The sequence below is a fragment of the Elephantulus edwardii genome, unplaced genomic scaffold, assembly GCF_000299155.1.
Source record: "Elephantulus edwardii isolate Elephantulus edwardi_28Jun2011 unplaced genomic scaffold, EleEdw1.0 scaffold00043, whole genome shotgun sequence".
NCBI classification, from domain to species: Eukaryota; Metazoa; Chordata; class Mammalia; order Macroscelidea; family Macroscelididae; genus Elephantulus; species Elephantulus edwardii.
In genome coordinates, this window is record NW_006399793.1 from 2922361 (window position 1) to 2945939 (window position 23579).

Here is a 23579-nt window from a genome sequence, read left to right on the forward strand (position 1 = left end):
TGCCTTGCTGTCCTGAAAAGTCTATTGATAAATGGTACCTGGGTTGAACTGCTGTTCACAGAAAAAAAAATGCAGAGCTGGAGGATCTCCAGTGACTATGGGGAAAATGGAAAAACCGAAGCATTTAAATAGTTACCAGCTTAAATCAGCTAGTCAGTATATAATAAAATATGTTATTTACATTTCTACATGTTCTTGATGTCACATGTTGTTGCACAGATTATGACCCATAGCGACCCTATGAAAAATGGCTCTGAAACAAGCCCTATCCTGAATTAACCTCACCATTTCGGACACACCTGCTCCCATTGCCACAATCACTATGTCAATCCGTCTCATCCAGGGTCTTCCTTGAGTCTATGCAGAATTTACATATCTACATAGGTAATTTTTACTTGTAATAAATGCGAATGTCTCATCCCTGATTTATGCTTAGTGTTGTTATGTGCTATCGAGTCGCTTGCGACTCATAGCAACCCTATGTACTAGAGCCTTAAACCCTGCTCTATGCTGTGCCAAGCTCATTGTCTCTGACACACCTACTCCCATTATCCCAATCACTGAATCAATCCCTCTCAATAAAAGTCTTCCTTTCCTGCACTGTTCCTCCACTCTCCCAAAGATGATGTCCCTCTACAAGGACTGGTCCCTCCTTGCAACATGCCAAAGTATGTCAGAAGAAGCTTCAGATTCCTTGCCTCCAAGGACAAACCTGTTTGTTCTCCAAGCAGTCCATGATATATTCAACACTCTTCTCAAACTGTTTCTGATAAAACAGAGCTTATATTTTAATATTTGAGTGCATTTTTATTTTCATGTCATCTAGACACTAAAGAGTTGAATAGAAGACGTCAAAAGGCAGCATGGGGTGCAAAGTAAAATATTACAATGAAAAGTGTAAGGAGTTGGAGTCAGAAAATCAAAAGGGCCGAACTCGCTCAGCATTTCTTAAGCTCAAGGAACTGAAGAACAAATTCAAACCTCGAGTTGCTATAATTATAATCAAGAATGCTTTAGGCAGAATATTAAATGAACCAGGAAGTATTAAAAGAAGATGGAAAGAATATACTGAATCACTGCATCAAAAGGAACTGGCAAACCCAGAAGAATTCCATGAAATAATATATGAGCAAGAGCCTATGGTGATGAAGGAAGAAGTTCAGGCTACTTTGAAGGAAATAGCAAAAAATAAGGCCCCAGGAATAGATGGTATACGAATTGACATATTTCAACTAAGAGATGCTGTTCTGGATGTGCTCACGAAGTTGTGCCAAGAAATCTGGATAACAACCACTTGGCCAATGACTGGAAGAGATCTGTATTTGTTCCCATCCCAAAGAAGGGTGACCCAACAGAGTATGGAAACTATAGAATAATCTCATTGATTTCACATGCAAGGAAGATTCTACTTGAAGATTATCCAAAAAGGACTGGAACAGCACACCAGCAGAGAACTGCCAGAAGTCCAGGCTGGGTTTAGAAGGGGTCGTGGTACTAGGGATATTGTAGCTAATGTTAGATGGATCTTAGCTGAAAACAGGGAATACTAGAAGAATGTCTATCTGTGTTTCATTGATTATGCAAAGGCGTTTGACTGTGTGAATCATAACAAACTGTGGCTCACTCTGAGAAGAATGGGAATCCCAGAACACTTGATCGTGCTAATGAGAAACCTATACTTGGACCAAGAGGCAGTCGTCAGAACAGAGCAAGAAAACACTGCATGGTTCAAAATTGGGAAGGGCGTATGACAGGGATGTGGCCTGTCTCCATACCTTTTTAACCTGTATGCAGAACAGATTATCCAGGAGGCTGGGCTCTATGAGGAGAAGTGTGGTATCAGGATTGGTGGAGGATTCATAAAAAATCTGCGTTAAGCAGATGACACAACCCTGTTTGCTGAAACTGAGGAGTACCTGAAGAGCTTGCTGCAGAGGGTCAAGGACTGCAGCCTCCAATATGGATTGAGGTTTAATGTCAAGAAGACAAAGATTCTCACCACTGGACCAATTGGCAGCATCAGGATGGATGGTGAAGAGACTGAGATTGTTCACAGCTTTAGTTTGCTTGGCTCCACAGTCAACACTCTTGGGACCAGCAGCCAGGAAATAAAAAAACATTGCAATAGGAAAGTCTGCTGTTAGGGACCTCTACAAAGTACTGAAGAGCAATGGTGTCTCTCTGGAGACTAATGTGTGTCTGATACAGGCCATGGCCTTTGCTATCATTTGTTATGCATCAGAGAGTTGGATGGTGATGAAGGAGGATAAAAGAATTGATGCCTTTGAGCTGTGGTGCTGGAGAAGAGTATTGAGGGTACCATGGACTGCTAGGAAAACAAACAGATGCGTCCTTGAAAGTGTTAAACCAGGCGGTTCCCTGGAAGCAAGGATTCTGAGGCTCTGTCTAACATACTTGGGACATGTTGTAAGGAGGGACAGGTCCTTGGACAGAGCCATCATGCTTGGTAGGGTGGAGGGACAGCGCAGGAGGGGAAGACCCTCTATGAGGTGGATTGATTCAGTGACCGGGGTAATCGGGATGGGTGTGTCAGAGACAGTGCAATTGGCACAGGACAGAGCAGAGTTTAGGGCTATTGTACATAGGGTCGCTATGAGTCACAAACGATTCAATGGCACATAACAACAACTACTTTAGAAACTTAAAAATCCTAGTTCATTCAGATGAGTCATGATAGACATTAAGATGATAAATTTCAGAATGTATAAATAAGTATAATTAATTAAATTTATCCCTATAAAATACCTTTAACTATAGATGCAATTTAATTATGTAAATATACGTGCATAGTGGCATTTTATTTAGTAAAATGGGTCACAGAATATATTCAATGCTTGAAGGCACCGACCTAAAATACTTTCATATATCTAAAACCACTTTTAATCAGACTTCTTGACCACAAACTGTAGGTGGAATGTCTCAATACAGTATGGTTTCTGTTGTACTCAAACCTCAGAGTTTAGCACGTTACAACACTCACCATCAAAGTACATTTCAGAACAGAAATATCATTAAAGCTACTATTTGTGTTTACTTTTACATGTTCCTCAATTTTTGTGTAACCAAATAGGCTGCTGGATAATGCATACTTATTTAATAATACTCGTCAAAAAAGTCAGTGCAGATAGCTTCTTTTCATTAAAACTTCAAACTGAAATGATGCTCACGATATTGAAGCATTTGAGAAAAATCTTCAAAATCTCCTCTTAATTGCTCTAAATTTAATTCTGTATTGTGTTCATATTCTTCACAGCATACTCAAAATGTATTTTATAATTCTTTTTCTCATTGTTCATCATTAGATAAAATTGTTTTTAAGCATTAAGCTTTTGAAAGAGACCTGGGATATTACTCTTCATTTAAAATATGCCACTCAATGACAAAGATTGCAATTTTGAGCTTTTTTACTTAAATATAATAATGTACTGTAATGATTACATTTTTCATAACTTGACAATAATTTGTAATGGGGACAAGTCCATATTTCTATTTCAATAACATATTTTGAACCTTAAGAGAGAAGAAAAAAAATGTTTTTATAGTAGTTAGGTTGAGAGATTCTCTTTTTTCAGTGTTTACATCAATCAAAGTGCATCAAGAAGAGAATAAAGTCAGGTTTACTTAAGTGGGCACTGTAATTCAACATTCATTTTAAAATATATATGTAAAGTACTGTATAAACATTGATAATTTTATGGGTTCCCCCTTTACTTTTTAAATCCTTAAACAGCACATATATTTCTATATTAATTCTCACAGTGCTTTAAGTTTAGTATCCTAGCATAAGGGCAGACAGAATTCCTCTTATTTTGACATTTGCTCTAGAATCTACAAGATGTAAGTCTGAAATTAAAATTGAGAGAAGATGCATTCATTTAATTAGCTATAAACTTCCATTTTAAAGAAATCTGGATAATATCTTCCCGAAAACATAAAATAATTGAATCAATATTAACCAAAGAACATTCTACATAGTAAACATGGTGCTTGTTGCTGTTACGTGCCATTGAGTCAGGTATAACTTCCTGTGATCCTATGAGGTTCACTCTCTGTGCTAGGTGTGTGCCTTTTGTTACATGTCTATCTCCCTTGATCGTGTCTTTTGTTCCTGGCTGAAGAATTCAGTTAATTTTCTAAAACTTAAAGCACATTTTAGTGAAAAAAAAAAGCATAATATTGGCTAATAATTTTTTCTGTATTCCTAACGACCTTAAATTGTATTTTTATCAAAACTAGAATGAATTTCGGTAACTATTTTTTAACAACTTTTTCTCTAGATTAAAAGAGAAAAATAACATTAGCTGCTAATCCAGCCATGGTGAACATGAAATGTAATCTACTATTCTGGCTGTTTCTATCTAATAATGGGTGCTCTGGTGGCGCAGTGACTAGAGAGTTGCCTGACTGACCCAAAGGTCACACTTCTCTGGTGATTCTAATCCACCAACCTCTTTATAGAAGAGTGAGCAATCTTCTCTGGCACAACTAACAGCCTCAGAAATCCAATGAAGGGTCTGCTATGAGTTGGTTTCAGATCAAAGGAAATTAGTTTTCTGGATGACTCAGTGAAAGAGGACTGTGGTAATACCAATGAGCCCTGCCTCTTGCTATCTGGCCCCTGGCTGGGACTTAAACATTAACTTGTATCAAACTTTTATTGATAACCAGATATAATTTATCCATCTCTTATTGTAGTCCTATAGCATTTTTTTACAAGTCTTAATCATGGGACTATTGTAATATTACAGAGTTGGTGGTTTATATATGTTGGCCTTTCCTGCTAACTTGCTATTCACTGAAGATGCCAGCTCCAGCCTCATTAGACTCTGACAGGGGACACACAATGAAGCCTCACTCGATGAATGGATTAGAGAATGGAAATTCTCTATTTTAATATCTGAATGTCTTGATACAATTTTCTGCTAAAAGTAGATCCCCCCTTTAAAAAAAACCCCAAAAAACCAAACACCCTTTCCTTTTGATCATTTACTTTCTCAAAAACACGAGATTCTGAACTTTCTCTGTCTTTCTCTCATTTAAAATAGTAAGTTTAAGTTACCATGTTAGTGATAGGAAATCTTGAAAGAAAGTAATAATACCATGTTGGAATCTGTAAAAGAGAAGCTGAGAATGTGTGGAGAGAAATGTGCATGTTTATAAGCTCTAGACTTCAGGAAAAAAATATTTCCAAAAGTTCAGAGAAAAAAGTGGTCTTTATTCCTTCAGTGGATGACTCATCACGAAGGGTGGAAAAGTCTGAAGAGAGAAAATTAATTTTACAATCACAGGATGCAGAGAGAACAGGGAATGATTTAAAAGGCTCAATTTGGCCACATTTGTTGAACAGAAAAACTACTGAACTTTCATAGGAGTTCATATTTTCAAGAGACTCATGAAATCCTCACAAGCAATAATTTATCTTCGAGACTGACTGGTACAATTTTGATGACTTAAATATAGCCAAAGAACTATGCTTAATGAGTCTGAATGAATTGATAGCATTAGGTTTAAGGAAAATTTCTACTAAAATGCCAAGCATTCAGTAACTTTCCTCATCCTAGGAAACACTTCTGTTTATGATAGAGATACAAATGTACAAGGTATGCTTGTTATATTTGCATATAGAAGAAATTTGGATGATAGAACTAAGCTAATCAATCTCAAACTCACTTTTATGAGTTGATTCCAACTCACAGAGACTCTGTATCGGGTCTCTGAAGCTCTAAGTCTTTACAGGAAACTGCTTATCTTTCATCCCAGGGAATGCCTGGTGGATTTGAATCACTGACCTCATGGTTAGCAGTCTGACATGTTACACTTGAAACCACCAGGGCTCCTTAATGTTGCTGTGAACCATCGAGTTGGAACCAACCCATAGCTGACCCTCCAGTGGCTTTTCAGAGACAGTAAATCGCACAGGAGGTGACTGCCCATCCTTCTCCAGCAGAGTGGCTTGTGCATTCAAACCACATGCCTTTGGAATGGCAGCGCAGTTTCTTACCACTAGGACAACAGAGCTCAGGGCTCCTTAAAGTAGTGCTTATATTCACAGCGCAGGAGGGGAAGGCCCTCTATGAGGTGGATTGATTCAGTGACTGGGGTTATCGGGATGAGTGTGTTGGAGACAGTGCTATTGGCACAGGACAAAGAGTTTAGGGCTGTTGTACGTAGGGTCCCTATGAGTCGCAAGCAACTTGACCACACATAACAACAACAATGACAACAACAACATTCACATCACTTACCTCAGACTAGAAAACTAGTCACAACTAATAAAATGAAACCAACTCTTTGCTGTGAAGTCAGAGCCTATTGTTCACCCTCTAGCTAGTTTTCTAAGGCTGTAAATCACATGGGAGGAAACTGCTTCTTTTTCTCCATTGGAGTGGGGCTGGTGAATTCAAATGTCTAGAAAGGCTCAGTCTTTGGTTTAGGAGGGACAGCATCAGACTTCCCTGAGTCTGCTTTTATGTGTGTGTGTGTGTATTTATTTACTTTAAACCAGGTTGTAGGAAAATTAATGTAGGTGATTTTTTTTTGGGGGGGAATCTAAAGTTAAAGTGTTTTATAAACTAAAACCAAACTTAGACTGCTGTGGAGTTGATTATGACTTCTAGTAATCCCCCATCAGATTTCCAAGAGAGTAAACTGTAACAGAAGGAGACTGCCTCACCTTTCTTCTATAGAGTGACTGGATCATTAACACCATTCACTAAATGAGAAGTTACTACCCTGTCCATGTTTTTGTTAGTTAGAACCATCTTTGGTCTGATAGTCTGTCCTGAGAGCTGAGTTTTAAGAAGGCCCTGACAAAGTCACAACACCCTTAGAATGGCAAACTAGCTGATAAAGGGTTTAGAGAGTAATTTCACATGAGGTACCACTCAAGGAATTGCAGACATCCTAAAGAGGACTGGGGGAAGAGGAGTGAGACTTAAAAGTTAAGATGTCAGACACTTTTAAATATTTGAAAGTTGTGACCATTTGAAAAGATACGTTATTCCATATTGTCCTATACAACAGAATTAGAAATCACTGTCAAATCAAAATAGAGAAAAACCAAGTGATGAGACCTGTGCCAGGTGGCCTGGATCTCTTGAAGTAGAAAGCAGCTCATTCCCGGACCTGTTCAAGAAGAGCTGTAAGTCAAGGCAGCTGCAGAAGGAGCTGCTGAATCAAGCCAAAAGGTAGCCTTAACTCAGCTCATCACCACTGAGTCAAAAGAGACTCAGAGTTGACCCTCCAGGGGGTTTCCAGAGGCTTAAATTTCCTGACAGAGACTGCCAATCATTCTGCTTTGGAGTGCTGGTGGATTTGAACTACCAGAGAGGCAGAAGCTTGCTTTGCTTTCTCTGTACAACAGAAGAGATAGGAAAAATCAATGGCAATCTGGTTGAAAACAGCAGTTTCTACAGTTTTATGTTCAATCTGTCCTATGTTTTGTTCACTCAATCCAAAAAATAGATTAGCATCACCACCTTTTCCATATTCCAAGAAATGAAATCTAGAACTTACACTTGTTTCTGTAACTAGAAGTGGTGCAAAATATTGTAAAGAATTTGAAAGGAAGAACTTTAAACAATGTGCAGCAATAAAACCGCACAGAAGAATAATAGTCCTGATAAGACAAGTGGAAAATTCATGTTTTCAAACATTTGAAACAAAGTAGATGCATTCCGATTGAGCTGTATGGGGCAGAAAAGGAGACTTAGTGGTAGAGTGGGGAAGAGCTTGGCTGCTAGCTTAAAGGTCAGTGGTTTAGATGCACTGGTCACTCCGTAGGAGAAAGATGCTGCAGTCTGTCTGCTAGAGGGTCATTATGAGTTTGAAGTGACTTGACGGCAGTGGTTTGGTATTGTGGATGGTGTAGAAGTAAAAGCTTTTTAATTGAAATTCAAAAGCATTGCCAGGTGTACCGGCCCTTGGGAAATTGCTTAACTTACCTGAAATCAAGTTCACTCACCTGGATATGAATGTAGTGATATTTACGCTATATAGCTGAGTGGGAGGACACTGATGGGACATGATATAAGAGTAAGGATTTGTCTGTGAAACTCTGAAAGATAAGAAGGTTTTTTTTTCTCTCTGATCTATCAGGCTCAGTCACTTCTTGTTATCTTCTGCAAGCACTGCTCTTCTAGAATCTGTCAACTTGCGTTACCATTATTTACTTATGTCAGATTAAAAAGTCTCTCACCATGAGACCTTGAGTTTTCCTTGAAAGCAGGGGCTCTCTTCTGTACATCCCTATAATCTGAAGTCCAACAACAATACTTGGCGGAATGTTTATTGATTGAAGTAATAGAGAGATGGATAGGAGAATTATGCAAACTTCTTAAATTAAAAATACACCCTGAAGACAACTTCTTTCTATGCTCAGATGATACTAATAGAAATTTTGCTACTGAGATTGGACAAATTTCACACAGTTGCTTTTTCTTTTTGTCATTTTAAATTGATAGTGAAATCTTCTATTTGTTAAATCTGAGAAACAGCAAAACTTTACTCAGTATGTGTGTGTGCGTGTCTGTGTGTGTGTATGTGTGTATAAATGAGTGTGTGTGAGAGAGAGAGGTTATTAGCGTATTATTTTTCTTTCAAATATTTAAGTGTTGATTTCATTTGGAGACTTTGCTTTCAAAAAAGTTCAAAGACTTTAAAGTTATCTTGCTACATTTGACAATGTCTCTTTGAAGTTAATATTTGGTACAGTTTATCATCCCCATTTCTCAGATGAATACTATAAACAGACATGAATTGCTTTATGCAAGGTCATTGACTGAATCACAACAGAACACACAGATAACTATGCACTTCATAGGCTGAAATTAAGCACAGCATACGTTTAGTCAGCTATGCACTGAGAAATCAATGGGTTTGGGAGTCAGTAAGGTGACATCAAGAATCATCAGAATGCTTAGGAGACAATGGACTTCTATGAAGAGTTAACAGAATTTGGGAATAGGATGAACAACAGGACTAGTTCATCCAGTAGGTTGAACAGGACTAGTGTCCCTGAACCGTACATGTGAAAACTGTTTAAAATGTCAAATGTCCTGCGGCATATAGTATTTAACCCCAGGGGAAAAATAGTCTAAAGTCTAATGGGGGGAATAAAAGAGTAGTATAATATATTAATTAATCGAAGGTTAGTTTTCTATTTGGATAAAGTAACAAAATAATATTAAACTTAAGAACAAAATGTTTTCTAGGTTCCAACAACAGCAACAACAAAATATTCCAGCTTGCTTCTGTGAGCCTCTGGAGCATGCTCTGCCCTCAGACATGCCAGCCATTGCCACGAAAGTCTGAGAGAACCACATGTGTGCACTAGCGGGCACTGGCTAGTTCTATATTTATAGCTGTTTGTTTAAATTTGACAAAATGAGAAGGATTTTGGTTTGGTAGCAAATACAGGTCTGCTTACATTCAGAAGGAAAAGGTGGGCCCATGATTTACACACAGGCAATGTAAATAGCCAATTCTAAAAACAGAGACCCAGTCCTGTATCATTTCCTAAAGGGCAGAGAAATTAGTTTGACTACTGTGTAAGGAAAAGGGCATTTCATAATGAGTCTCCTCTCCGCACACATCCCTCTTCCATTTACCCCTCCCAGTCCCAGCCTCATTCATAAAGTCACCTCAGAAGAACTTCACTACTTTAGTAACTGTGGGAGTCCCTGTATCTTACTGAGAAGAGCTCCAGATAAATGGAAAAGAAAAAAAAAAAGAAATTGCCAATATCTGCTACGCACATGTGTAAGAGTAGGAGCTTCAGGAGTGTAATCTGTAGTGTGTGACGCGGCAACCCAAAAGGTCTCCAATGGTTCGAATCCACCAGTGTCTCCGTAGGAGAAAGATGGACCACCTTTTCTCCTCCTATTAAGTTTTACATCCTTGAAACCTGATGGAATGTGGCTATGAATCAGTCAACATGATGGCAGCAGGTCCAAGCGTGAATGTATTCCAAATGACTTCAGACACAAAAAAGAACAATCTCAAAACAAAACAGAACTCTCTCCCTTTCACTAAGGAAGTAACAGCAATTCTTGCATGGATCCTCAATATTTCTTTCCAGTAAACCACAATGACTGTGGTCTTATTGAATCTTATTCTGGTTCAATCATTTTAGTCATCGTCTTCAAACTCACAAAGTAATAATCCTTTTTTTGCAAGAAAGTGTGTTTGGAACTAATACAGAAAACTAATGTTAATGTCAAAGTTTTGAGGTTTTCTCTATATATTTTTCCCCCTCAGATGGTGTCATTATCAATGTGACTCTCATCCTATGAAAATATTTTAGCTCCCCTCCTTCTATATCCCCAACCTAGTTTAGGAAACTGACTAATGAGTGACCGGATGGGCAATCAGTAGGCACAAATGCACTCTGTAATCCACGCACTACAGGGTCTTCTTATGTGTTTAAAGGGTTAGGGATGGAGTCAAGAGTCTGTAACGACAATCTCTAATTGAAGGGGAAAAAAGGGGGGGGGGGTGCCCTGTTAAAGGCTTTTTTCTTCCGCTGTCTTGTTCCTGACACTAAGTAATGGTACGACTGCTCTAAAGTATTCCTCTTCAATTTTATTTTGTTTAATTCAGTCTGTCATTAAAAGGCTGTGAGCTTTAGGGTTGATGATTACTCTTGGTGGGAGGACGTAAGGCCACTGCAGACTTGTGTTCTAGACACAAGCGCTCCTTTATCCAATGACAGGGCCTGCCACCAGAAATGAAAGGCTCTTTAAAGAGCAGTGAGGGACTCTTTCAAGCAGACTGCTACCATGTGCTTGTAACCCTCCAGCAGAACTTGAGAGGATGAGACAGCAGTGTGTTCGGCTGCAAAGGGGACTATTGTCCTCGTTAGCCTCAAGCAAACTGAGCAGAGCTCACGGAAATGGACCAGCATTTCCAAAGTGCGGGCTTTTCAAGGAGTAGTTTCTAAAATTCCAAACGTGACAAAAGGACTAAAAGAAAAGGACTTAGAGTTTGGGATTCAAATCCCCTTATCCTAAATGAACACTCTGATCTCCCAAATAAAGTGTTAAATCTCACATATTGCAAACTATTTTGAGGAGGGGGAAAAAGGAATAAATTCTGGGGTAGACCACAACTTAGTGAATGAATCAGTATTCATAAACTGGAGTGTTTCTGAACAAGTTCACAGAAATGTGGGGTTTTGATTTTCAGTAGCTGACCTCTCCAATGTTTGTGTATCGTCTACCAGAGACGTCAACTACTGGATTTTATCAGGATTTTTAAAACTCTATGGTTCAAGCAGAAAAAAAAAAAAAAAACTCTATGGTGACCCATTTTTAAGCAAGAAATGTTTGAGAGTTTCATAAGAGAAGTGTATACTTCAATATGTTTTTAATATTTTGGTAATGTACTGCACAAATGTGCATGGTTTGTGAATGGGCTGACAGCCTAAATCCAGTCAACAATAATACCACCATGAAATAATTATCTCTGTTGGTCTCTGTCTCATGGACATAATATTTGAATCTGAGATGAAGCAAATACACTAGATTAAGATTTTTGGGGGCAAAAACATGTTTACTAGTTCAACAAAGACAAAATGCACTGAAGGTAAAGGTCAAAGAATACTTCATTCCCTGCTGAGCAAAAGCTCAGGAAGCACATTTGTCTACGTTTCCTATCATAACAGGAAGAGTGTAACTTCTTCCTTTCTACAATGGCTTCAGTTTTACCTCCAAAATCCAATATTTTCTCCCTCAGGGCCTTCCAAATCAATCCTTGCAAGACAGAAGGCAGGAGGCTGTCTCTGTTGTAGTTTCCAAACAGTTACATTTGTTGAAATGTTATTTAAATGTTAGTGATTTCTGAAGCTAAACTGTTCCAATTTAAAATTAAATGTCAAACTTCCAAACATTTAGATCACTTCTCTTATTCCTATTAATGGCCCAACATATTTTAAAAGAAACACAAATACCTATCATACAGTATGTAACTTGAATTTATTTCTACCTTATTATGCAATTTACTTCTGTGCCAATGCCATTATTCTTGGAATGAAAAATATTTTCAAATTGTCTTCAGTAAGAGTATGCTAGGATGTAAACGTTAAGAATACTTTCATATCACAAAAATTTTTGAAGCAAAGGAGTTCATTTTAAATGAATAAATTATACTGTAGAAAGAAGTAAAGAGTGAAAAGATACGGCTTTTGAGACAACTAACGAGATGTTCTTTAATCTACAGTTTGGAAGAAGCTTTTTGGTTTATGTGGTCTATTTATAATGCTAATATTTTTAGTGTTGGTTTCTCACTAATACAATGTCACACAGAATTGTTTGTGAAATTTGCAAAAGGTGACTTGCAGCAAACCAAATGGTGTATGCATGCACTCAGAGAGATGAAAGGGGCCATTCAATGTCCACTTTTTACACAAAATGACTGAAGCACAATAAAGAAAACTATCCAAGTTTTTTGTGCATCTCAACACGAGAAAAACCTTGAAGTCCTCAGATTCAAGAAAAGGCTTATTTTTCAATAGCTAAAACAGCAACAGGATTATAGAGAAGAAGAGTTATCCTTTTCTTTGCAAAAATTTTGGTCTCTTAGATTTCCTACCAAATAAAAACTAATGAATGAGTGTGATGGGTTTTAGAACAGACCCTTTCTGGCAGGAAAGAAACAGATCTAGCTGATATAAATACGAGACATTATGTAGTATACGAAATATACAGAGAGTGTAGTATATTGGTATGATTCAACTACACAGCAGGGAGACCATTTTTTAAATTATTTAAATTACTAGGAATGGAATAGGAATGAGTGGCCTGGTGTTTTAACTGCTAACCATACATCCGAGTCCTCTGGATACTGCTTTCTTCTATCTGGAAACTCCTCAAAGTACACCTTATGTCATTCTTTTCTTTTCCAATCCTTTAAATTACCAGTAATTCCAATTCTTTTAATAAAAACTTTTACCTTTAGTGATTTTAAAATTAATGAAAGAAATGACTTAACGTCTATGTACAAGAAACCCTGAATCAGTACCCACACAATGCAACAATATACCCTAGAATTCAATTCTAGGATATACTATGTCCTACTATATTACAATATTAGGTTCTAATTTTGCTTCTGTGAAATTATTTCAATAAAATTGGAACCTAACTTTAAGGAAGGCAGTCAGATGTTAAGCTATGAGTCTAAAAAAAGGCAAAGTAATTACCATTATAAAGCATTTGCAAGCTTATTTCATATTTCTCAACTCACTGTCATAGAGTCAGAACTGACTCACAGCTGACTCTTGAGCAGGTTTTTAGAGGCTATAATCTGCACAGGAGGAGAATGCCTATCTTTCTCTCCAGAGCAGCTAGTGGATTTGGACCACATGCCCTGGGGTTGGCAGTCCAACTCCTTACCCACTAGGTCACCAGAGACCCTTACTTTAGGTTTAGAGAAAAGAAAATCAACAGCTGCACATGGATTGAGCTTTTTCTTCACTTGATCTGACAAGAAGGTTCCAGATAATTCTTGATTAATAAGGATTACTCTCTATAGTATTTAAAGTAAAATTTGCTATCAAATATTGTATGCTGGCTTGACATATGGACAAGCTACCACAAGCCAGAGACTGCTGAAGGAGAGGAGAAAGAACTGTACTTTGGTAGTCAGGCTGCATTAGTGTTTCCTAACCCATGGTTCCAATATTATTACAGTGACTTTTTTTGACATCTTCAATTTGTGCTTTAAAATTATGATGTAGATTGAACCTGGAAAATTTGCAGCAAAAGAGTCCTTTAAAATGTTACAAAGCAAAAATGTCATTTTGAGGATTAAGGTGTACCTGACTCAAGCCATCGTATCTTCAATCTCGTTGGACATATATACAAATCTGGAAAATGAATTAGAAAAATCAAAGAATGGATGCCTCTGAATTTTGGTGCTTGTGAAGAATATTCAATAACGAATTAACAAATCTATCTTGGATGAGGTCCAGGCAGAAGGCTCTTTAGAAGCGAGGAGAGTTAGACTGCATTTTGTGTACTTTGGACATGTAGTCTGGAGGGGCCAGTCCCTGAAAAAAGGACATCATGTTTGGTAAACCCGAGGGTCAGCCAAAGAAGAGGAAACTCTCAATGAGATGAACAGCCACAGTGGCTGCCACAAACACAGTCAAGACTGTGGTATCCCACTTGACTTGGCAGTGTTGGTCCTGGTGTACGGGATCACTACGAATCAAAATGGAGTTGATGATACCTAACAATAACAACAACAACAACAACAACATGTATGCCTACATTTCTTAGTATTTAAACAAAAAAATCGATTTCCATTCCAAAGCATTTTATATCAAGTTATGACATATTGTATTAGCTTATTATACACTCCAAATTTTGGACAGTATGTGATAAAATCTTTAATTCACTGATATCCAGAAAATTACTGAAAAAAGTTCATTACAACTTTAACTAAAATTCTAGGAAGTATCTAAAATGGTGGTTGATGGGTCTCACTCATAGTGTGGAGTTAGAAACAATTCATAGCTGACCTGTCAGTAGGTTCTCAGAGACAGTAAACTTCACAAGAGGAGACTGCCCCCTTGTCTCCCTCAGAAACAGGAAGAGGTTTAAATGTTTTCTTTTCAGAGAGAGACAGAGGGGCATCAATATATGTATTCCTATTTTATATTTTTTTATATCCCCCCCCCCCAGTTAAGTCAGAAAATAGCAGATTTTGTTTAAGGTATCATACGTAGAATCTATTAGAGTCTTTATCTACACTGAGTAGAACTTCTCCAGGTTTGCTCTTCCTAGTTCACTTAAGATAATGTATAAACCATGTTAAAAAAATGAGATAGAGATGTAAGACAAGAGTAAAAAGGAAAAAAATTAACAATTACGAATTCTGAATTTCTTTTCATCCTAAGGGAATTCTTCTATTAACAGGAAGACGTTGCTAATTGTCTTTAAATTGTGCTCCAGTTACTACATGAAATAGCGACATAAAATTTTGTTTTCTAGCAAAAACTATTAGCGTTTCAGATCTGATGGAAGAAAATAACTTAATGCGTTTAAAAATCTTCAAAAAAAGAACTTTATGTCTTATGTTATTTAGCAAGTATTTTCCCCCCTTATAACGTGTAACAGCATGTCAATTCCCTATCACAGTAAACCTATAGAATTCAGCAGAACAACCCCATGGACTTTCTGAGGCTGTAAATCTTTACAAAGCAGACTGCCAATCTTTGTTCTGTGGAGCAGCTAGTGGGTTTGAGCCAATGACTTGTATGTTATTAGCCAAATGCTTTAACCACTGTGTCACAAATTCAGTTTTCCCTTGGATTTAATTTTATCTTTCAATGTCTTTTATATAAAAAACCTCAGCATTAACTTTTAGTTTTTCTTGTTCCCTTTAAAATAGTAAAGCTGTAAAATTTAAATACAAGTTTTCAAATAAATTTGTGTAAGCTGCTGTTGCTGTGTTGTTGATGGCCTATGAGTCGAGCATGATTCATAGTGACCCTATGAACAAAAGGTCTGAAGCCCCTCTATAAATACTGACATTTACCAAAGTTCATAGAGTTTCCAGAGGCATGTTATTTAAGAAGTGGATGCCACTCCTGCTTCTAAAACTACACATACTTAATTTTTCCTATTTTTTACCCCTAATTTAATCAACCAATAGAATAGATTTCTACGTATATTTCAATCATGGGTCAGTGCAAGAGAGAAAACCCTCAATGAGATGGATTGACATAGTGACTATAATGGAGGGATCAAGTATGTCAGAGATGCTGAGGATGGCACAGGATAGATTAATGTTCAGATCCATTGTCCATGGGGTCACTATGAGTTGTAGTCAACTCTACAGTTACTTAATAACAAGTGTATTACATAAAACAGTTGTACAAGAAAACAACTCAATTACAAATATGGTTGTTTCATGAGTATAAATTTAAAACGGTACTGTATCAAATTTTCCCGTGCTGCCTTTTGAAATCTTCTATTCAACTCTTTAGTATCTTGAATTCTTCCCTGTGCTTTGGCTTCTCTGCGCTCCAGTGCAATTTTCAGAGTATCTTCTGACATCCATTTTGGTCTTTTCTTCCTCTTCTGTCTTTGCAATGACCGTTTGCACTCTTCCTGGATGATACCCTTGATATCCTCCCAGAACTCATCTGGCCTTCGCTCATTAGTGTTCAAAGCCTCAAACCTGTTCCTGGGATGGTTCTGAAATTCAGGTGGGATAGACTCAAAGTCATATTTTGGTTGCCTTGGATTTGGTTAAAATCCACTGGACCAATTGGCAGCATCAGGATGGATGGTGACGAGATTGAGATTGTACACAGCTTTAGTCTGCTTGGCTCTGTAGTCAACAGTCTTGGCACCAGCAGCCAGGAAATTAAAAGGCGCATTGCCATGGGAAAGTCTGATGTTAGGGACCTCTCCAAAGTACTGAAGAGCAATAGTATCTCTCTGGAGACTAAGGTGCATCTGATACAGGCTATGGTCTTCTCAATCACTTGTTATGTGTCAGAGAGTTGGACAATGACCAAGGAGGATAGAAGGAGAATTGATGCCTTTGAGCTGTGGTGCTGGAGAAGAGTATTGAGAATACCATGGACTGCTAGGAAAACAAACAGATGTGTCCTGGAAAGGGTTAAACCGGGTGGCTCCTTGGAGGCAAGGATTCTGAGGCTCCCTCTAACATACTTTGCACATGTTGTGAGGAGAGACCGGTCCTTGGAGAAGGACATCATGCTTGGGAGGGTGGAGGGACAGCGCAGGAGAGGAAGGCCCTCTATGAGGTGGATTGATTCAGTGACTGGGATAATTGGGATGGGAGTGTCAGAGACGGTGTGATTGGCACAGGACAGAGCGGAGTATAGGGCTGTTGTACATAGGGTCGCTATGAGTTGCAAGCGACTCGACGGCACATAACAACAACAACAACTGTATCAAAAAGGGTGCAATTACAGTTATTTAATTGGTGATGGTGTTTTAAAGTGACACTGATTTATTGTCATCAGTATCAAAACCAACTCATAAGTAAGTGGCAAAACCAACTAAGTAAGTGGCAAAAATGAGGCCAGAATAAGGTTGATGTCCTGCAGGTTTTCCAAGGTGGTACATCAACATGGGAGGAGACTGCTCATCTTTCTTCTGATGAGTCACTAGTTGATTTGAACCACCAGAGAGGCACTGACTTTGTATTAGTGCAACTCCTTTCACACTACACCACCACAGCGAAGGCATTTTAAAGTGTAAAACAGAAATGCAGTTGGGCAGATTGCAGAAGCAGGAGAATAAGCTGAAGGCCATATTTAATAAAACCGTGATTAGTTCAAAACAATTTAGTGGCACAAATTTGAAACTAAATCCTCAAAACACAAGTATTTAGAAAATTCCTTTTTTCTCATGAGCTCTGTCCCGCGAATGTCTTTTTTTGGTATTTTCTTCCTGCCCACAAGCCATTCTCAGCTCTCATATGGCTCTCCCTGCAGGATGTTTCTCTAGCCCCACTGGTGGCTTCTGAAAGCTCCTTTGTGTTCTTGCTCTGGTCTGATCCACTCCTTCACCCCTGCTTTCTCTCTACAGGAGAAAAAGGGTAAAATCCTAGCGAAATGAAGGGACAGTGCCATTTTCTAGCAAATACTTCAGTTGCTTTAATGGAGATTATATTAACTATAACAGCTAATAGTCCAGAGGACATAATTCGCAATAGGAATAGCTACTAAGTTAAAAAACTGAACACTTAACTACCAGTGAAGTGTTTGGCATTTACCACCTCATTTAATTATCCGAATGACCTAATTAAGTGGTCATGATTTTTAAATTTGCAATTTTACAAATGAAGGAATGAGGCTCAGTTAAGGAACTTGCGCGAGTTCATACAGTCAGTGGCAAAACTGGGACCAGAAAAAGGTTTATGTCCTTCAAAACCATGCTTTTAGTTTTTATATTGGATGCAACAGGACATAGTTGGGTGGGGGGACCCACACAACAAAAACCGACTGGTTTATTTAACTGAAAGATTTGGCTTCAGATGTTGGCCATCATGTAGATTTATTTTAGGCTCAAGGCTCTGCCGATGAGTTGGAACCAACTCATAGCTGATTCTCCAGCAAGTTTCTGGAGTTTGTAAAATATACAGGAAGATGCTGTCCTTCTTCCTCCTTCAGAGCTGCAGGTGGATTTGAATCAGCAAAGACGCACCACTTTTGGGTTAGTAGTGAAATTCCCTATGGGGAATACACACACACACACACACACACACACACACACACACACAGACACACACACACACACACACTGGAGGGCATATATGTATCCGTACACATTTAAGTGTATAAACAAAGCAAATAACAACTAATGGCTACTGAGTCAGAACAGACTCACAACAAATACATATATTTGTATATATTTATAAATGCATTTGTATGTTGTTGCTGTGTACTGCTGAGTCAGAACTGACTCACAGTAGACTCTCCAGCAGGTTTCAGAGGCAGTAAATTGCACAGGAGACTGCCCATCCTTCTCCCATGGAGCAACTGGTGGATCTGAACTGCATACCCTTGGATCAGTCACACAATTTCTCACCACTAAGCCATCAGAGCTCAGATAGATTAGGTTTCTATATAATCAAAGCCAAGGTCACAGCTGTTGAGTCAGAACTGACTCTTAGCTGACCCTCCAGTAAGTTTTCAGAAGCTGTAAATGACTAGGGAGGAGACTGCTCACCTTTCTCCTGTGGGGCCACTGGTGGATTTAAACTGTCAGAAAGGCACCACACTGGATTAGCGGCACAACTCCTATGAATTATGCCACCAGAGCCCCCTGATCTTGGGCCATTGTTGCTGTGTACCATCAAGTAGAAATCTACTCATAGCTAACTCCAGCAGCTTTTCACAGGCAGTTTAATCACACAGGAGGAGATTGTCCACCAGTCACTAGAGCCCCTCTCATCTTGAGCTAGTTACTTAGAATTCAAAGATTTTCAAAGCTTTGCCAAAACTTGGGACCTGTGTAGTCTTTAATGTCTTCTTTCACTTTTTCCTAAGGTCAGACACTAGTCATAAGTCTCATCAACCTTCTTTTTAACACTCAACCAAACTCCCTCCTACTTGAACAATCTTTGCAAATATTATCCTTTCTTGAATGTTATCTGACTAACTCTGAGTCATGTTTTAGATATTAGTTTGAGTAGCACTTCCTCCTAGAGGCCTTCCTCTGATTCCCAGTATTTCTCTAGTGGTGCAAATAGTTTTGCCCTTGACATTTGCTCTTGACTCGGGCATAAACATTGGCAGTTTCAATACATCCAGCAGCTCTATGGAGTAAAGGTTTGCTTCTCTGCTTCCATCAAGATTACAGCCATGAAACCCTGGGGAATAGCTCTATTCTGTAACACTCAAGGTCACTATGAGGAGAAATATGGACTAGACAAGAAGAAGTTTAAGATTTTTTTTAATTCTTTCATATCTCTTTGATATTTAAATGCATAGCAAGTATGAACAAACTTTGATAAACATTTCCATATTCTATGCCTCTTTATCTCATTAGATCACAACTAAATATTCACAATTATGGCTGACTGGTAAAGTCCAGCCGACCCTATTTTTGTCAATAAAGTTTTATTTGACACAGTCGCATTTATCCACAGAATGGTAATGTTGAATAATTGTGACAAATAGTGTGTATCTTGAAAGAGTTAAAAGATTCCCTACTTGAGCATTTGTAGAAGCATTTTACTGATCTTTTAAAGACTATCACTGCCCAACACTTATCCTTAGCTGTGGTAGTGTTTACTGACTTAATTAGTTATTCAACTTTAAAACAAGATTAAGGAGGATTAAAGAAATAATATAATGTTCTTGGCACATAACTAGTACATGTTCAATAGTTACTCCTTTTATTTAGCTATCTGAATATTTCTGTAACACAAATTGATTATTCATAATTTTTATTATTTTAGATACGATCTTAAGAAATTAATCTTTTTACATTACACATTGAGAAATAGTGTTTATAAACTTGGGTGTTGTTGTTGACTGCTTTTGAGTCGAGCATGACTCATAGCGACCCTATTAAAAAAAAAGGTCTGAAGCCCCTCTACAACTATGCACATTTAACAAAGTACACAGAGTTTCCAAACTTGGCAGCTCCAAATATTTTTTAAAATAAAAGTGTTACTAGCCTATAATCTTTTCCTAAATTCTATCTACAAGAAGTTTCTGAATTTTAGCTGCTTCCAATTTCCGTTATAAAATACTTAGACGGCGATATTCAACTTAAATGGTCACTCTTTTTCAATAATGTTATTGTTTAACGATAAATAACTTTTTACATGAACTACGTAGTATTTTATTTCACATTTTAAGTTCATATTCTTATTCCAGTGAAAACATGCACTGCTTTGTACCTAGTCAAATAAACACCTAAAATGGCAAAGTGGTCTTTTACTACTTCTAAGAAAGGATGACACTAAGAAATTGGCTGAGGGCATACTTCAGAGGCTACAATGGTGCAGCTTTACAAAGAAGTAGCACTTTCTTTTTAATAGGTGAACACACTGTTCACTGGAAGCTCAGAATAAGGCTGTCTCCATAGTTCACATGACCTGCTGTCACAGATCTGCTGGTTTTAATTATGAAAAGTCATCTATACTTTCTAAGTTCTCTCCAAAATGTCTCTTATGACCACTCTCATAGAAGGTGAAAATTACTTATTATAAATATTTACATTCAAGATGGATCTTTAAAATATTCAATAGCTATCTAAAATAATCAATGAAATATGCAACAAAGAAGAAGGTTTTAATTTTTACTAATTTTATTTAAGAGTATTAAAGGGTCTGCTACACCTATATAGAGTGGAATAAAGAATAAATACTTCCTAAATTATATAAAGCAAACTTTAAAAATCTATCTCTTGAATAAAAAAAAAAGTAAAATTTAACAGAATTCTTTTTTCTCCTTCTCATAAATTATTATGACTCCTCACTTGGGTGAGAGCTATAGCAAATATAGAATCAAATATATATATAAATGAAGATACTCAATTATTAGACCAAAAGTATGATTTTCAAATTCTATACTCATACATAACTTTTATTATTATTTTTATAATGTTGAAAGAAAGCTGAAGTATTCAACCCACAAGTTTTTTTCTTCTCTCTTTGTAGGCAAAAGGAAGGCACATGAGCAACATAGGTAGCCTAATACCTAATAAGCATATCATTTCTACCTTGCATGTATCATCAAAGACACTCACATATCTGTGAGAACTAGACATTTTTGTGATCTTAAATTTAAAGGCTTATAATATAGACCAAATATCCTGTATAAAAATGACTTTCATTCATAAGAGAAGAGCCTTTGAAAGACATTAAAAATATTTTAACATTGTCCTCATGACAACAATAATAGTAAAACTTACACAATATCTTAGTCACTTAAAACATACAGGCAAAAATAGTTAATACTTTCTATCCTTTTAAATTCTTACTTTTATAAACATAGAAGTAATTCCCCCCCCCCAAGAACTACAATTATCTGTATGACACATTCTTTATCTGAAGATCTTACATATCCCAGTACTGTTTGGTTATAAAGGGAGCTTGGAGGGAGCTCTGGTGGCCTACTGACAAGAAGCTGCACTGCAATCCCAGAGATGTGCGGTTTAAATCCACCATATGCTTTGCTGGAGAAGGAGGGACAATCTCCTCCTGTACCACCAGTCAGATCTGCTTTGACAGTACACACACAAAAATTAATAAAATAAAATATTTTTTTTTTAAAAAAGGGAGCTCAGGTGACTGAGTGGTAAGGAGCTGTACTGTCAACTCAAAGGCATTCAGTTTGCACCCACCAGTTGCTCTACAGGCCCAGGATGGGCAGTCTCCCCCTTTGTGATACAGCTGGTCTTCCAGAGGGTTTTCAGAGGCTGTATATTACCAGGCTTAATATATGGCCCCTAAAAACCCTCTGGAACATCAGTTATGTGTCAGTTCTGATTGTACAGTACCTAACAATATTTGGCTATAAAGATTACAATTTGGCTCCATGTTCCAACATACTCAAGGTTACTGATCAAATTAGGTGATGTAAGAATATCTAGATTGTTTGTAAGCAACCTAATTTTAAATATCAAATAATGATACTTGGGAAAAGTGACAATGTGATGGATCCTGTTAATTTCCACCACTACGTATGGCTTTTGGAATCTGCAGAGTAGACCTTCCTTGGCCATAAGAGAGCTTTTCCTAATGCCGATCTCCAAGAGAGCACTGAACATCCCATGGATGGCCAAAAGAACAAACAGGTATGTCTTGGAAAGGGTGCAGCCAGAGTATTTTCTGGAGGCATGAATGATGAGGCTTCAACTCACATACTTTGGGCATATTTCTAGAAGGGGCTATTCCTTGGAGCGGGACATGATGCTGGGAAGGGTAGAAGGTTGGCAAAACAAAGGAAGCACCTCCACCAGGTAGATGGTCAATTTACAAGGAGACTGCTGAAATGGGCTCTTCTGTGTCAAGAAGTGGGAGGACAGCAAGGGACAGAACAGGGTTCCGATCTTTAGTTCATAGGGTTTGCTTTGAGTTGTACTCAACTCGACGGCACCTAACAACACCACCACCAACATGCTGTTTTAAGTAAAACTCTCACTTAAAATTCATGTTGAAGAGTAAAACTTTATGTAAATTGTGTGCACATGTATCTATTACTGTCAGGCAAACCGGTCCGATTTATTCAGAATAAACAATTATGTAATGGGTTTTAATAGACTGTTTATAATGAAACGAAGAAAAGTTTACTCACCTGTCTGTTACGTTCATCCATAATCCTTGTAATCTGAATCTTTTTTCTCCCCATAGTCCCCGTTTTTCTTCTCTCTCTCGTCCCTGAAATTATGTATTTTTTCCTTCCTTTTCTTTCTCTTTCCTGTTTCCTCCAAACAAACCTCCTTCTTCAGCACTTGCACAGCTCAGTTCCCAAATTCCTGCATTCGTTCCTGCTAAACAACAACAAATTAAAAATCAGTGTAACAGCAAATCAGTTTCGTATAAGGCACCACATTGTAGTTTTATAAGGGAAATAAACCATATGGAAGTAAACCAATAAAATGAAAGAACATAAGTGTTTCTTAACAGTCCATTGTAGTAGGATCACCTGCAGGGCTTACCAGATAGGAATGGTTCGTTTTTATAATTAAAGTGATCTTATAAGTAATTTAACAAGACATTTAAATGGTAAAGACCATGCTTTAAATCAAAGCCCAACCTTTGAAATGTATCTTTTACAGAGTTTCTTAATATTTTTAAATGAAATTAGGTGACTATTTTCACCCTTCTGATATGAAAAATTACCTAAATCAGAGAGTTAATGAACCTTTATGTACCTGTGTATGCTAAGTAGGGCAGCTAATTCATTTCTGAAGGGAAAACAATCTTGTGTTTTGACAGCAGAGGTGATAACGTCCCTCGTTATGCAAATAAGATGGACTATTATGAAAGTGCTAGTAGATATGTGGAAATGTCAACTAATTTAAATCTAAACTCTTTAATCTTATTTTTTTTAAATCGCT

At 37.6% G+C, this 23579-nt stretch overlaps 1 protein-coding gene across 8 annotated transcripts in view; it reads right to left on the minus strand.

Annotated features, from left to right (window-relative positions):
• Positions 1 to 23579, minus strand: part of MEF2C (myocyte enhancer factor 2C) — a 189387-nt gene that overhangs the window by 96637 nt on the left and 69171 nt on the right. For 6 of the 8 annotated variants that reach the window (XM_006885353.1, XM_006885354.1, XM_006885350.1 and 3 more), the window contains exon 1: positions 22814 to 22867. In XM_006885353.1, the coding sequence (XP_006885415.1) occupies positions 22814 to 22867 (54 nt within the window). Of the gene's footprint in view, positions 1 to 22813; positions 23010 to 23579 lie in introns of those variants that run through there. The other 2 variants (XM_006885347.1, XM_006885349.1) reach the window with 2 other exon arrangements.